The sequence below is a fragment of the Hemitrygon akajei genome, unplaced genomic scaffold (genome assembly GCF_048418815.1).
Source record: "Hemitrygon akajei unplaced genomic scaffold, sHemAka1.3 Scf000070, whole genome shotgun sequence".
NCBI classification, from domain to species: domain Eukaryota; kingdom Metazoa; phylum Chordata; class Chondrichthyes; order Myliobatiformes; family Dasyatidae; genus Hemitrygon; species Hemitrygon akajei.
Genome location: NW_027331956.1, coordinates 177,824 through 194,960, shown reverse-complemented (window position 1 = coordinate 194,960; position 17,137 = coordinate 177,824). Strand labels below are relative to the sequence as shown.

Genomic DNA, 17,137 nt, shown 5'->3' with positions numbered 1-17,137 from the left:
ATATTACTGTCGAGTTTTGCTCCATTTAATGCAGAATAGCCGGGTTTCTCAGCTCCAGTGACCCGGGTTCGATCCTGACCTCGGCTTCTGTCCGTGTGGAGTTTGCATGCTCTCCCTGTGATCATGACAATTTCAGACAGATCCCAAGGACATGCTGGATGAATGGTTAATTACAATTAACCCTGTGAAGGTGGGGAGGGTGTATGTGAATCAGTTGGGAGTCAATGGGTCAATGCGGGAGAATAGGTTTCAGGAAAATGTGAGGGAATGGGGTTGATGGTAATGTTTCAATAGACAATAGACAATAGGTGCAGGAGTAGGCCATTCGGCCCTTCTAGCCAGCACCGCCATTCACTGTGATCATGGCTGATCATACACAATCAGTACCTCGTTCCTGCCCTCTCCCCATATGCTTTGACCGCACTATCTATGAGCTCTATCTAACTCTCTCTTGAATGCATCCAGAGACTTGGCTTCCACTGCCTTCTGGGGCAGAGCATTCCACATATCCACCACTCTCTGGGTGAAAAAGTTTTTCCGCATCTCAGTTCTAAATGGCCTACCCCTTATTCTTAAAAAGTGACCTCTAGTTCTGGACTCACCCATCAGCGGGAACATGCTTCCTGACTCCAGCGTGTCCAATCCCTTAATAATCTTATATGTCTCAATCAGATCCCCTCTCATCCTTCTAAATCCCAATCGCTCCAATCTTTTAACATGACAGTTCCGCTGTTACGGGAATTAACCTTGTGAACCTACGCTGCACTCTCTCAATAGCAAGAATGTCCTTCCTCAAATTTGGAGACCAAAACTGCACACAATACTCCAGGTGGGGTCTCACCAGGGCCCTGTACAGCTGCAGAAGGACCTCTTTACTCCTATACTCAATTCCTCTTGTTACAAAGGCCAGCATGCCATTAGCTTTCTGCTGTACCTGCAAGCTTGCTTTCATTGACTGATGAACAAGAACACCTAGATCTCGTTGTACTCGTTCAGAAGTAGTATGGACCCCAATGGACCGAATGGTCTCCTTAATGTCATAAGGAAATACAACACAGCAATGCAGTAAACTAATCTTCACCTTTCATTCGACAGAAACAGTCACTCAGCCTTCAGTCCCACATCACATCCCAGTTTGCTGAACTGCGTCAGATTATCACTGAGAAAGAGCAAAGCTTCCTCAGGGATCTCAGGGAAGAAGAGAAGAGGATTCTAAATTCAATGGAGAAAAATCTTCTAGCTCTTCAAGAGAATATAAGGATTATTCAGGAGGAAATCACTCAGTTAAAGAAACAGATGGATCAAAAAGATGGTGTGATATTTCTCAAGGTGAGGGATTATATTTCAATTTATTTCTGTCAAATTGAACTAAATGAACTAAGCGGCCAATTCTAGCAAATCAATTGCCGCTTCTGGTGTCCTCACACAGAGTGTTCTCCTTGCAGGACGAACCTCCAATCACTCCGCTAATGACATTCTAAAATGTCGGAGATAAATATTTGATCCTTTATCAGCAACATAAAAAACTTAAGCAATCAAATTCCAGCATTATTAATCATAAATTAAACTGCAATGAATTGGTCAACAAATGATATGGCATCGGCCAGTCCCAGGATCAAAACAGCCCAGAACAAAGTACGAATATGCAACTTATTCCCTTCGTAATTACCACATCCCCACTCACGTGACTGCTTATCGTAATAATCACGTAACACAGAATACAATGCAGACAGAAAACAGATGTGTTGATCCTACACACAGCATTTACAAATGGCAGTAAACTGTTTCTCACCAGACAATTGATGCAACTATTCAGGGTTGTTGTTGTCCCAAAACTGGACTTCCACAGCTTCTGTACATCCCAGGACAGAATGCAATCTTCTCTGAAATGATTTACTTTGACCATAACACAAAGCTGCTGATTGTGTCCTTAATTACCACATTAAATATCCTCTAAAACTCCCATTAACACCCAGTTCCGGTCACAGGCTGTGAGTGTGTCTGGTGCAGTGTGGTTCTCTCTGTCAATCAGTGAGAACAAAGAATGTGACCCGCACATCAGACTTATCCTCCATATTCGGTTTCGGGCAGATTATGCAAACTTACACAGTCTCTTCTTTTTCGGATAAGTTTTACATGGGATTGTGTCCCATTCTCCATCGTGAGAAAGCCATTCGGTCCATCTTCTATCAATTTCCCCTCTGTCAGAATCCTCCTGCCACCTGTACACCACAACCAGCAACAGTGCCCCAAACTCCCTGGTCCCTCACGTGTTTATCCAGCCTCCCCATTAAATTCAATCTCTGCTGTTCCATTTCAACCACTCCTGTGGCACTGAGTTCCACATCCTCTTCACTAAATTTGTTGTGGGATTTATTAAAAACCTCTTGGCATTTCATCTTTGACTGAAGGTCTCTCCATAAATAGAAACATAGAAACATAGATTCAAATTTCTGGGGCATTGGAACCAGTTCTGGGGGATGTGGGACCGGTATAAACAGGAGGGTCTGTACCTGGGCTGGACTGGAACCAATGTCCTAGGGGGAGCGTTTGCTACCGCTGTTCAGGAAGCTTTAAACTAATGTGGCAGGGTGATGGGAACAAGTGCAGAGAGACAGAGGGGTGTAAAATAAGGGTAGAAGCAAAAAGTAGTAAGGTGAAAAGTAAAAGTGGCAGGCAGGCAAATCCAGGGCAAAAAGCAAAAAATGTCACTTTTCAACATAATTGTATAAGGGCTAAGAGTGTTGTAAAGACAAGCCGAAAGGCTTTGTGTGTCAATGCCTGGAGCATTCGTAACAAGGTGGGTGAATTGAATGTGCAGGCAGTTATTAATGAATATGATATAGTTGGGATCACAGAGACATGGCTCCAGGGTGACCAAGGATGGGAGCTCAACATCCAGGGATATTCAATATTCAGGAGGGATAGACAGGAAAGAAAAGGGGGTGGGGTAGCATTGCTGGTTAGAGAGGAGATTAACGCAATAGAAAGGAAGGACATTAGCCTGGAGGATGTGGAATGGCTATGGGTAGAGTTGCATAACACTAAGGGGCAGAAAACACTAGTGGGAGTTGTGTACAGGCCACCTAACAGTAGTAATGAGGTTGGGGATGACATTAAACAGGAAATTAGAAATGCGTGCACTAAAGGAACAGTAGTTATAATGGGTGACTTCAATCTACATATAGATTGGGTGAACCAAATTGGTAATGGTGCTGAGGAAGAGGATTTCTTGGAATGCATGCGGAATGGTTTTCTGAACCAACATGTCAAGGAACCAACTGGAGAGCAGGCCATTCTAGATTGGGTATTGAGCAACGAGGAAGGGTTGGTTAGCAATCTTGTCGTGCGAGGCCCCTTGGGTAAGAGTGACTATAATATGGTGGAATTCTTCATTAAGATGGAGAGTGACATATTTAATTCAGAAACAAAGGTTCTGAACTTAAAGAAGGGTAATTTGAAGGTATGAGACGTGAATTAGCTGAGACAGACTGGCAAATGATACTTAAAGGGTTGACGGTGGATATGCAATGGCAAGCATTTAAATATCGCATGGATGAACTACAACAATTGTTTATCCAAATTTGGCAAAAATAATAAACCAGGGAAGGTAGTGCACCCGTGGCTGACAAGGGAAATTAGGGATAGTATCAAATCCAAAGAAGAAACATATAAATTAGCAAAAAAAAAAATCGGCACACGGGAGGACTGGGAGAAATTCAGAGACCAGCAGAGGAGGACAAAGGGCTTAATTAGGAAAGCGAAAAAAGATAATGAGAGAAAGTTGGCAGGGAACATAAAAACTGATTGTAAAAGCTTTTATAGATACGTGAAAATAAGCAAAGATTTGTCAAGACAAATGTGGGTCCTTTACAGTCAGAAACAGGTGAATTGATCATAGGGAACAAAGACATGACAGACCAATTGAATAACTACTTTGATTCTGTCTTCACTAAGGAGGACATAAATAATCTTCCGGAAATAGTAAGGGGCCGAGGGTCTAGTGAGATGGAGGAACTGAGGGAAATGCATGTTAGTAGGGAAGTGGTGTTAGGTAAATTAAAGGAATTAAAGGCAGATAAATTCCCAGGGCCAGATGGTCTGCATCCCAGAGTGCTTAAGGAAGTAGCCCAAGAAATAGTGGATGCATTAGTGATAATTTTTCAAAACTCCTTAGATTCTGGATTAGTTCCTGCGGATTGGAGGGTGGCTAATGTAACCCCACTTTTTAAAAAAGGAGGGAGAGAGAAACCGGGGAATTATAGACCGGTTAGTCTGACATCGGTGGTGGGGAAAATGCTAGAGTCGGCTATCAAAGATGTGAGAACAGCAGATTTGGAAAGAGGTGAAATCATCGGGCAAAGTCAGCATGGATTTGTGAAAGGAAAATCATGTCTGACGAATGTTATAGAATTTTTTGAAGATGTAACTAGTAGAGTGGATGGGGAGAGCCAGTGGATGTGATATATTTAGATTTTCAAAAGGCTTTTGACAAGGTTCCACACAGGCGATTAGTGTACAAACTTAAAGCAGACGGTATTGGGGGTATGGTATTGATGTGGATAGAGAATTGGATGGCAGAGAGGAAGCAGAGTGGGAGTAAACGGGACCTTTTCAGAATGGCAGGCAGTGACTAGTGGGGTACCGCAAGGTTCAGTGCTGGGACCCCAGTTGTTTACAATATATATTAATGATTAAGATGAGGGAATTAAATGCAGCATCTCCAAGTTTGTGGATGACACGAAGCTGGGCGTCGGTGTTAGCTGTGAGGAGGATACTAAGAGGATGCAGGGTGACTTGGATAGGTTAGGAGAGTGGGTAAATTCATGGCAGATGCAATTTAATTTGGATAAATGTGAGGCTATCCACTTTGGTTGCAAGAACAGGAAAACAGATTATTATCTGAAAGGTGGCAGATTAGGAAAAGGGGAGATGCAACGAGACCTGGGTGTCATTGTACACCAGTCATTGAAGGTGGGCATGCAGGTACAGCAGGTGGTGAAAAAGGCAAATGGTATGTTGGCATTCATAGCAAAAGGATTTGAGTACAGGAGCAGGGCGGTTCTACTGCAGTTGTACAAGGCCTTGGTGAGACTGCACCTAGAATATTGTGTGCAGTTTTGGTCCCCTTATCTGAGGAAATACATTCTTGCCATAGAGGGAGTACAGAGAAGGTTCACCAGATTGATTCCTGGGATGGCAGGACTTTCGTATGAAGAAAGACTGGATCGACTAGGCTTATACTCACTGGAATTTGGAAGATTGAGGGGGGATCTTATTGAAACGTATAAAATTCTAAAGGGATTGGATAGGCTCGATGCAGGAAGATTGTTTCCAATGTTGGGGGAGTCCAGAACGAGGGTTCACAGTTTAAGGATAAAGCGGAAGCCTTTTAGGACCGAGATGAGGGAAAACTTTTTTACACAGAGAGTGGTGATTCTGTTTCCTGTTCTCTGCCACAGGAAACAGCTGAGGCCGGTTCATTGGCTATATTTAAGGGGAAATTAGATGTGGCCCTTGTGGCTAAAGGGATCGGGGGTATGGAGAGAAAGCAGGTACAGTGTTCTGAGTTGGATGATCAGCCATGATCATTCTGAATGTCGGTGCAGGCTCGAAGGGCTGAATAGCCTACCCGTGCACATATTTTCTATGTTTCTATGTTTAACAAAGAAAACCTACAGCATAATACAGTCTCTTTGGCCCACAATGCTGTGCCGAACATCTACCTACTTTAGAAATTACCTCGAGTTAGCCATAGCTCTCCATTTTTCTAAGTTCCATGTACCTATGTTTGAGTCATTTGAAAGACCCTGTCGCATCCACCTCCACCTTCGTTGCCGGCAGCGCATTCCACCCATTCCAAACACGTACCCCTGACATCTCCTCCGTACTACTTCCAAACACCTGTGTCCTCTCATGTTCGCCACAATGAGGTACTTTTTCCACCTTCGCGCAATCAAATCCTTCACCAATCTTCAATTGTTCCATTTTATCATTCTGATATCTTATCCAGATGATAATGCGCAGCCTGTCCTGTCTTTCCTGTAAGTTTCATCCTCTCAGTAATGGTCTGACATTCAGAAACTTCCCCTGTCATTTACCCCGTAGTTCCGTATTGCTGGTGTGTGTTTGTGACTGTGGGAGTGGGAATTTTCAACACCTTGTAATGATTTGGATGAAATTCAGGATTTGGACAGTAAGTCCAAGTCTAATCAGATTGGTGCTTTTTTATTTATTTCAGGAGGAAGCTCATCGGAACAGGAGGTAGGACATGCTCTTTACTGAAACCCTGTATGTATTTGTAAAATACTTCAAAATTCCAGTTTATAACCAGCAATTTATTATTTACAGAATCAGTGATGATGTCCAGGAATTGTCAGTGACAGATGAAGCCCTACCGGTTGAAAAATTCTATCATCCCTATTTGTTGAACACAGTGCTGAAAGAAACACTTGATGCTATTAAGCGAGGTAAAACTTACAAAGATTCATTTCTCCTTGTTCATGAAACACAATTAAGTTTTATGTTGCTGCAGGATTGGCTGTGATAATGGAATGAAGTGGAACTGAAATTTATTCCACATCAACTCCACAGACTGGGAGGGATCACTGTCACATGGTCAGCTGGAGATGTCAGACCCCTGAACACACCAGCACAGGGTCACAATACAACCAATACACGGGACTGGCAGATGAACCGCTGTGTCCTGATCCCAGGCACACTGCACTAACACGCCAAGACATAAATTCTTTCTTCATGGTCTTTCCTCTTCTGGATCGGCAACTCTCACTGTTGTTAGATGGAGAAGAGGGGAGCAGTAGCGATAGGTGACTCAATCATCAGAGGAACAGACAGGAGGATCTATTGATGTGAACGGGACACCTGAATGGTACGTTGCCTCCCAGGTGCCAGGGTCAGGGACGTCTCGGATCGTGTCTGCAGCATTTTAGAGTGGGAGGGAAAACAGTCAGATATCTTCGTGCATTTTGGGACCAATTACATTGGAAGTGAAGGCAAAGAGGTCCTGAAAATTGAATTTGGAGAGCTTGGTAGAAAGTTCAGAAGCAGCACACCCAGGGTTGTAATTTCTGGATTGCTGCCTGTGCCACGTGCTGGTAAGGGTAGAAACAGGATAATTTGACCGATAAACATGGCTGAGAAGATGGTGCTGGGGACAGGGATTCAGGTTCTTGGATCAGTGTGATCTCATCTGGTGGAGGAATGACCTGCTCAAAAGGGACGGGTTTCACCTGGACCCGAGGGAGAACAATATTCTCAGAGAGGTTTGATAGAGCTGTTGGGGAGGGTTTAAACTAATTTAGTGGGGTGTTGGAACAGCAGTGAAAGGATAGGACTGATGGTAACAATGTAAGGACATATGCAGTCAGAATGTCGGATAGGGCCATTTGCAAGGACAAAATTGCAGCCAGCAGGGTGTATCAGTGCATTAAGGATGCAGATTCAAAAAGGATAGCAGATACAGTAGACAAAGTGTTATATCTCAATGCATGGAGTATGAGAAATAAGGTGGATGATCTTGTTGCACTATTACCGATTGTCAGGTATGATGTTGTGGCCATCACGGAATCGTGGCTGAAGGATGGTTGTAGTTGGGAGCTGAATGTCCAAGATTACACAATATATCGGAGGAAGGAAGGAAGGCCGATGGGGTGGCGTGGCTCTGCTGGTAAATCAGCAGCAAGATGTGACATAGGATTGGAAGATGTTGAATCTTGTGGGTTGAGGTAAGGAACTGCAAAAGTAAAAATGATTCTGACAGCAGTCATATACAGGCCTCCCAACAGTCAGTGGGTTGAGGCCCACAGATTACAACTGGAAATAGAAAAGGCTGATGAAAAGGACAATGTTATGATAATCATGGGAGATTTCAACATGCAGGTCAATTGGGAAAATCAGGTTGGTAAAGGATCTCAAGAGAGTGAGTTTGTTGAATGCAATGTGATGGCTTTCTAGAGCAGTTTGTCGTTGAGCCTACTCGGGGAACAGCTCTACTGGATTGGGTGTTATGTATTGAACCAAAGGTGAGTAGTTAAAAGAAACCTTGGGAGGCAGTGCTCACAACATGACTGAATTCAACATAAGTCACCCGGACCAGATGAACTGCACCCTAGGGTTCTGAAAGAGGTAGCAATAGACATCGTGGAGGAATTTCAAATGATCTCCCAAAAATCATTGGACCGTGGCATGGAACCAGAGGACTGGAAAATGGCAAATGTCACTGAACTCTTTAAGTAAGGAGGAAGGCAACCGAAAGGAAATTATAGGCCAGTTAGCCTCACCTCTGTGGTTGGGAAGAAGTTAGTGTCAATTGTTAAGATGGTCCCGGTGACTTATGTACCTTTAAGTCTTTCAGCTTTTTGATCACCTTCTCCCTTGTAACAGTAACTGCACTCACTTCACTTCCCTCACACTGTTCATGATATGGCATAGCGCTGGTGTCTTCCACGGTTAAGACTGATGCAAAATATTTATTTTATCTGCCATCCCTTTATCCCCCGTTATTATATATCCGGCCTCATTAACACTCTCATCTGTTTTACTTTTTTACAATACTTGAAAAACAATTTGCCAGCTTGTTTTACAAAGACAGGTGTGTTAAAAAGGCCAGAAGGATCATTGGAGACCTGAGTCACCCCAACCACAAGCTGTACCAGTTGCTACCATCCGGAATACGGTACCGCAGCATAAAAGCCAGGAGCAATAGGCTCCGGGACAGGTTCTTCAACCGGGCCATCAGACTGATTAACTCATGTTGACACAACTGTATTTCTATGTTATATTGACTAGCATGTTGCACATATTATTTATCACAAATTACTATAAATTGCACATTGCACAATCACGAGGGTAAAGCAGTGGATGATGTCTATATGGACTTCAGTAAGTCCCTTGACAAGGTTCCACACGGGAGTTTATTTAGGAAGGTTCAATCGTTAGGTAGTAATATTGAAGTAGTAAAATGGATTCAACAGTGGCTGGATGGGAGATGCCAGAGAGTAGTGGTGGGCAACTGTTTGTCAGGTTGGAGGCCGGTGACTAGTGGTGTGCCTCAGGGATCTGTACTGGGTCCAATGTTGTTTGTCATATACATTAATGATCTGGATGATGGGGTGGTAAATTGGATTAGTAAGTATGCATATGATACTAAGGTGGGTGGCATTGTGGATAATGAAGTAGGTTTTCAAAGCTTGCAGAGAGATTTAGGCCAATTAGATGAGTGGGCTGAATGATGGCAGATGGAGTTTAATGCTGATAAGTGTGAGGTGCTACATTTTGGTAGTGTTACGATCCAGCAACGATTAATATATAATTGAGACAGGTTTTTGTTAACAAATTAAAAAAAATTATTAAACACTGCTAAAAAAAAAACCAAAAGTAAACAAAAGACTAACTTAACCGGAAGTCGGCTGCGATACGGCAGCTCGAACAGTTCTTAAAGCGAGAAACGCGAACTCAGTTCTTAAAGTGATAATGCAAAAACAGTTCTTAGAAGTAGGAATGCGAAAGTCCAAATGTTTATACAGTCACTTAGGAGAGGCTTTCCTTGAGATAATAAATTCTCTTTCGTGACGTTACTGCTGATCCTAGCTGAAGTGGGCTTTGCCGAGGGATTTACGATTGAAGGAAATAAAACGGCTTAAAGGCACTGACCTTTCCTTGGCGAAACTCTGCATCCAACTCTTTCTGCTCTTTTGGGGCAAAGTAGGAGTTATCTTGGACACAAGTTACTAATTCTTCGTACGAAGATTAAATAACGGTCGAACCTGCTTTACAGCCGACATCAACTTTCCTCGATCTTTCAGCTTCCCGAACTTTGAATCTTCACTCTCCGACTTGATTTTAACTGGCAGTATTGTAGCAAAACTGCTGGCAATAACCGTTGAGGGTTAACACAGAAAGTAAAACTACACTTTTAAACAAAACTGCATCATAACATCGACCACGCAGCAACATGGAGTCAGTGGCGAATTCAGCCACGAACTGCCCCACCTCACAAGGAGGGGTTCTCCTTTTATACCCTGTTGAAAAAAACTATCACATGACCTCCCACTGGCGGGAAAAATAACGTCACTCCACCAGCATAAGACCATTACATCATGCCCAGCATAGCCTCAATTACAGCATGGTCATGCGACAGGTACAAGACACCCACGGGTATGTAACAGTAGGACAAAGCAAAATAGGACATACATGGTTAATGGTCGGGCATTGAAGAACGCAGTAGAACAGAGTGATCTACGAATAATGGTGCATAGTTCCCTGAAAGTGGAATTTCATGTGGATAGGGTGGTGAAGAAAGCTTTTGGTATGCTGGCCTTTATAAATCAGAGCATTGAGTATAGGAGTTGGGATGTAATGTTAAAATTGTACAAGGCATTGGTAAGGCCAAACTTGGAGTATTGTGTACAGTTCTGGTCACCGAATTATAGGAAAGGTGTCAACAAAATAGAGAGAGTACAGAGAAGATTTACTAGAATGTTACCTGGGTTTCAGCACGTAAGTTACAGAGAAAGGTTGAGCAAGTTAGGTCTTTATTCTTTGGAATGTAGAAGATTGCGGGAGAACTTGATCGAGGTACTTAAAATTATGAGGGGGATAGATAGAGTTGACGTGGAGGCTTTTTTCAATTGAGAGTAGGGGAGATTCAAACAAGAGGACATGAGTTGAGAGTTGGGGGCAAAAACTTAGCGGTAACACGAGGGGGAACTTCTTTACTCAGAGGAAGTGGTAGAGGTAAGTTCGATATTGTCACTTAAAGTAAAATTGGATAGGTATATGGACAGGAAAGGAATGGAGGGTTATGGGCTGAGTGCGGGTCAGTGAGACTAGGTGAGAGTAAGCGTTCAGCACGGACTAGGAGGGCCAAGATGGCCTGTTTCCATGCTGTAATTGTTATATGGTTATATGGTGATAGTATGAGGTTATGAAATACGTGGTGACACTGGACAAGATAGGACAAGTCAGCATGGCTTCATTAAGGGAATATCTTGCCTGACAAACCTGTTGGGATTCTTTGAGGAGATTACAAGTAGGATAGATAAAGGAGATGTTGTATATTTGGAATCTCAGAAGGCCTTTGACAAGGTGCCACACATGAAGGTGGCAACCAGGTTAAGAGGCCATGGTATTACAGAAAAGTTACAGGCATGGTTAGAATATTGGCTGACTGGTAGGAAACAGCGAATGAGAGTAAAGGGATCCTTTTCTGGTTTGCTACCAGTGACTCGTGTTTCACAGAGGTCAGTGTTAGGACACCATTATTTTATGCTGTATATCAAGATTTTGCTGATAGAATAGACCATAAGTTATAGGAGCCATTCGGCCCATCTAGTCTGCTCCACCATTCAGTCATGGGCAGATCCAATTCTTCCAGTCGTCCCCACTCCCCTGCTTTCACCCCATACCCTTTGATGCCCAGGCTAAACAAGATCCTATCTATCTCTGCCTTAAATATAACTTGTCTTAACATCCACTTGTGTCAACAAATTCCACAGATTTTCGACACACTGACTAAAGTAATTTCTCCACATCTCAGTTCTAAAAGGACGTCCTTCAATCCTGAATTCATACCCTCTTGTCCTAGAGAAGATGGCTTTGTTGCCAAGTTTTCATATGATACAAAGATTGGCGGAGGGGCCGGTAGTGTTGAGGAAACAGTTAGGCTGGACAAGGACTTGAATGAGAATGGGAAGGAAAGTGGCAAATGATATACAATGTTGGAAAATGCACGGCCATGCACTGTGATAGTAGAAATAATGTGCAGTTTTTTTTTCAAATGGGGAGAAAACCCAAAAAGCTGAGATGAAAATGGACTTAGCAGTCATTCTGCAGAACACCCTAAAGGTTAACTTGCAGGTAGAGTCAGTGGTGAGGAAGGCAAATCCAATGTTAGCATTCAATTCAAGGGGTTTAGATAGCATTCAATTCAAGAGCAGGGATGTGATGCTGAGGCTTGATAAGGCACTGGTGAAGCCTCACCTCGAGTATTGTGAACTTGGGCTCCTCATCTAAGAAAAGATGTGCTGGCATTGCAGAAGGTTCATTTCATAAGGACGATTCCAGGAATGAAAGGGTTATCATACGAGGAACGTTTGATAGCTCTGTGTCTGTACTCGCTGGAATTTAGAAAGATGAGGGGGGATCTCATTGAAACCTTTCGAATGTTGAAAGTCCTAGACAGAGTAGATGTGGAAAGCATGTTTCCCATGATGGTGAGTTTAGGACAAGAGGGCACAGCTTCAAACTAGAGGGGGGTCTATTTAAAACAGAGGCGGAGAAACTTGAGCCAGCAGCTGGTGAATTTGTGGAACTTGTTGTGTGTATATAAGGCAGAGCTTGATAGGTTCTAGATTGGACACAGCATCAAAGGTTACGGGGAGAAGACCAGGGAGTGGGGCTGAGGAGGGAAAAAAAGGATCAGCCATGATTGAATGGCGGAGAAGACTCGATAGGCCAATGGCCTAATTCTGCTCCTATGTCTTATGTTGATCAGACCACTACATTGAAGGATTGTGAGAATGAGCTCGGACACACCAACAAGCATTGACATGGGTGAAGATTTCATCTCGGGAGAAGCACACACAGCATAACCGGCCTGGCAAAGCTCCCTCACACACATACACAGGAAGGACTGGAAGATTGTAGTCAGAGCCTCAGCAATGTACGTCGTTATTCCCGTCAGTAACTTGGAAACCAATCTCTTCAGAAACAGTCACTTATTCATTCAAACAACTCAAACACGTCACACATTGTCAACACACACCAGACATGTGATGACACACTGTAACATACAAATTCTTCAATGTGCACACTCTCCTTCAATGTGTATTCACACCGCACGGATATTTACCACATTCCACACACACACACACACACACACACACACACACACACACACACACACACACACACACACACACACACACACACACACACACACACACACACACACACACACACGCGGATATACTATCAGAGTGTGACACACGTCCACAGAAATAGGCACAAAGTCCCATTTAGGATTGAACTCTGCCGTCCTTACCCAGTCTGTCTGTTCTGTGGCACTGAGCTGCCCTCTGACGTGACGTCACATCAACACTTCACAGACAGACTCCGGGGTGAGATTCCTCAGGAGGATGATCTGGGAGGGTTTGATGGATGTTGAACTCACGACCCACTTCATCAATCTGCAAGACTAAGATGTCTTCTTGAGCATGGCCCATTTGTGTGTGTTTGCCCCCCCCCCCCATCCCGCTAACCATTTCCCATCTGTGTACCTGCCCCAATTTATTTTAAAATATTTTATTTTTACCTGTTTCTACAGCGTCTGAGGGCAAATTCCATTTACCAACCTCCCTCTCTATGAGAATGTTACCCGATAGACCACTCAGAAAAAATTCCCATCTCACTTTCAATCTGAGGCCTCTGGTTCTGTACTCCCGTTTCTTGGACAAAGAAACGTTATTTAAGCTCCTTATGAATTATGTACCTTGATAAGGGACCTGAACATCCGACACTACAACTGAATAGCCCAAGCTTATACACTCTCTGCTTTTAACCCAAGCCTCCAGTCCTGGTAACATCCTCCTGAAGCCTCCTGTCCAGTGTAATGACATCCTCCCCATATTCGGGAACCGGGAATGCAGACAATACTCCAAGTGTGGTCTATCATCGACATCAAAGGCCTTGCTGAATTTCATGTGGACAGTGTGGAATAGGGTGATGAGTACAGGACTGAAGGTGTTTTATTAGATTGGAACAAGAAGGGCGACGTGGGAGCTAAATTCTGAAGGAAGGCAGTTTTTTAAATAAAAACCTCGCGTACAAGAATGGCGAGACTGCGCAGGACAGCGCGGAGAGTTTAAAAAGATGACCACCCTGTACAGCGGGCAGCGGAGTGGGTGGCAGCAGAGTGTAGGGCTTTGGCTCAACGGGCTTAGGCGGTAACGGGAAGAGGCGAGAGCGAGGCACCGACTCTTTTTCTCCCCTTGGCAAATCGGCCTGGGCGGTCGGGGGAACAGCAGGGCACATTAGCTAACGGTTTAAAAAGTCCGTGTGTTTGGCGAAGTAAGTGGGTGAGTAGACCTATCTTTCTTTGTTTCATTCTTGTAGAATTAGGCAGCATGTCTGCAGGGTTAGTGCTTTGCTCAGGGTGTCAGATGTGGGAATCCTGGGAGACCTCCAGCCTCACTGATAGCCACATCTGCACCAGGTGAACCGAGATTCAACTCCTCGGAGACCGTGTTAGGGATGTGGAGCTGCAGCTTGATGACCTACTGCTTATTAGAGAAAATGAAGAGGTGATAGACAGCAGCTACAGGGAGGTTGTCATCCCTAGGCTACAGGGGTCAGAAAACTGGGTGACTGTCAGGAGAGGGAAGGGAAATGCCCGGATAGTGGAGAGCACCCCTGTGGCTGCCCCCATCAGCAACAAGTATATCGTCTCGGATGCTGTTGAGGGGGATGACCTGACGGGACGGCCACGGTGACCGGGTCTCTGGCACTGAGCCTGGCGCTGTTGTGCAGGAGGGAAGGAGGGAGAAGAGGAATGCGGTAGTCATAGGGGATTCTATAGTCAGGGGAACAGTCAGGAGATTTGTGAGCCTGGTAGAGATACCCGCATGGTGTGCTGCCTCCCAGGTGCCAGGGTACGGGATGTCTCGGATCGGGTCCAGAATATTCTGAAGGGAGAGGGCGAGCAGCCAGCTGTCTTGGTACATGTTGGTACCAATGACATAGAGAGGAAAAGGGAGGAGGTCCTGAGGAGAGATTTCCGGGAGATAGGAATTAAGCTGAGAAGCAGGACCTCCAGGGTAGTAATCTCAGTATTGCTACCTGTGCCACGTGCTAGCGAGGGCAAGAATAGTAGGATCAGGCTGATGAATGCGTGGCTGAGAGACTGGTGCAGGGGGCAGGGCTTCAGATTCTTGGATCATTGGGATCTCTTCTAGGGGAAGTATTACCTGTTCAAAAAGGACGGGTTACACCTGAACCTTAGCGGGAATGTTTAATAGAGCTGTTAGGGAGGGTTTAAACTAATTTGGCAGGGGAATGGGAAACCGGAATGATAGAGTGGAGGAGGGGGAAAACAGAAATAAATCTAAGATAGTGGTCAGTAAAGATGTCAAGAAGGACAGGCAGGTGATGGGGCAAATAATATGAAAGAAGATACTAAAAGCTTTTTCAACTATATAAAGAATAAAAAAACAGGTGAGAGTGGATATAGGACAGATAGAAAATGATGCTGGAGAAATTGTAATGGGAGATAAGGAGATGGCTGAGGAACTGAACGAGTATTTGCATCAGTCCTCACTGAGGAAGATATCAGCAGTATACCGGACACTCAAGGGTGTCAGGGAAGAGAAGTGTGTGCAGTCACAATTACTACAGAGAAAGTACTCAGGAAGCTGAATAGTCTAAGGGTGGTTAAATCTCCAGTACCAGATGGAATGCACCCTTGTGTTTTGAAGGAAGTAGCTGTGGAGATCGTGGACGCATTAGCAATGATCTTTCAAAAGTCAATAGAATCTGGCATCGTTCCGGAGGAGTGGAAGATTGTAAATGCCACTCTGGTATTTAAGAAAGGTGCAAGGAAGCAAAAAGTAAATTATAGACCTATTCGCTTGACATGGTTGGGAGGTTGTCGGAGTTAATTGTCAATGATGAGGTTACCGAGTATCTGGAGGCATGTGACAAGATAGACCAAACTCTTATCAAGGTTTCCTTAAAGGGAAATCCTGCCTGACAAACCCATTGAAATTTTTTGAGGTAATTACAAGTAGGCTAGACAAGGGAGATGCAGTGGATGTTGTGTATTTGGATTTTCAGAAGGCCTTTGACAAGGTGCCACACATGAGGCCGCTGAACAAGATAAGAGCCCATGGAATTACAGGGAAGTTACATACGTCGCTAGAGCGTTGGTTGATTGGCAGGAAACAGAGAGTGAGAATAAAGGATCCCATTCTGGTTGTCTGCCAGTTACCCGTGGTGTTCCACAGGGGTCCGTGATGGGGCCACTTCTTTTTACGTTGTATATCAACAATTTGGATTATGTAATCGATGGATTTGTGGCTAAGTTTGCTGATGATACAAAGATAACTGGAGGGGACGGTAGTGCTGAGCAGAAAGAGAGTCTGCAGAGAGACTTGGATAGATTGGGAGAATGGGCAAAGAAGTGGCAAATGAAATACAATGTTGAAAAGTGTATGGTCATGCACGTTGGTAGAAGAAATAAACGGGCAGACTATTATTTAAATGGAGAGAGAATTCAAAGTTCTGAGATGCAATGGGACTTGGGAGTGCTCGTGCAGGATACCCTTAAGGTTAACCTCCAGGTTTAGTCGGTGGTGAAGAAGGTGAATGCAATGTTGGCATTCATTTCTAGAGGAATAGAACATAAGAGCAGGGATGTGATATTGAGGCTCTAAAAAAGCACTGATAAGACCTCACTTGGAATACTGTGTGCAGTTTTGGGCTCCTTATTTAAGAAAGGATTTTCTGACATTGGAGAGGGTTCAGAGAAGATTGACTAGAACGATTCCGGGAATGAGAGTGTTAACATGTGAGGAACATTTGACCGCTCTTGGATTGTACTCCTTGGAGTTTAGAAGAATGGGGGGAAACTTACAGAAACATGTCGAATTTTAACAGGCATGGACAGAGTGGATGTGGCAAAGTTGTTTCTCATGGTGGAGGATTCTAGTACGAGAGAGCATGACTTAAAGATTGAAGGGCGCCCATTCAGAACGGAGATGCGAAGAATTTTTTTTAGCCAGAGGGTGGTGAATCTGTGAATTTCTTGCGGAAGTGGAGGCCAGGTCATTGGGTGTATTTAAAACAGAGATTGATAGGTATGTGAGTTGCCAGGGCATGAAAGGTCATGGTGAGAAGGTGGGGGAGTGGGACTAAATGGGAGAATGGATTAGCTGATGATAAAATGGCGGAGCAGACTCGAAGGACCGAACGGCCGACTTCTGCTGCTTTGTCTTATGGTCTTATTTGAATGCAACAGTATACGTAATAAGGATCTTGTAGCGCAGGTAGAGGTTGGCATGTACAAACTTAGGCAGGTACGACTTTGTGGTCGAAGGAATAAAGGCAGAGACAATTCTGTAAA

The 17,137-nt window shown here is 44.1% G+C and overlaps 1 protein-coding gene across 1 annotated transcript in view; it reads left to right on the top strand.

Moving 5' to 3' along the window:
• The first annotated feature begins 1,218 nt into the window (after positions 1–1,218).
• Positions 1,219–17,137, top strand: part of LOC140722140 (E3 ubiquitin-protein ligase TRIM39-like) — a 66,006-nt gene continuing 50,087 nt past the window's right edge. The window contains exons 1-3 of the mRNA XM_073036933.1: positions 1,219–1,329; positions 6,242–6,264; positions 6,352–6,470. Coding sequence (XP_072893034.1) covers positions 1,222–1,329; positions 6,242–6,264; positions 6,352–6,470 — 250 coding nt within the window. The 5' untranslated portion in view covers positions 1,219–1,221. The remainder of the gene's footprint in view (positions 1,330–6,241; positions 6,265–6,351; positions 6,471–17,137) is intronic.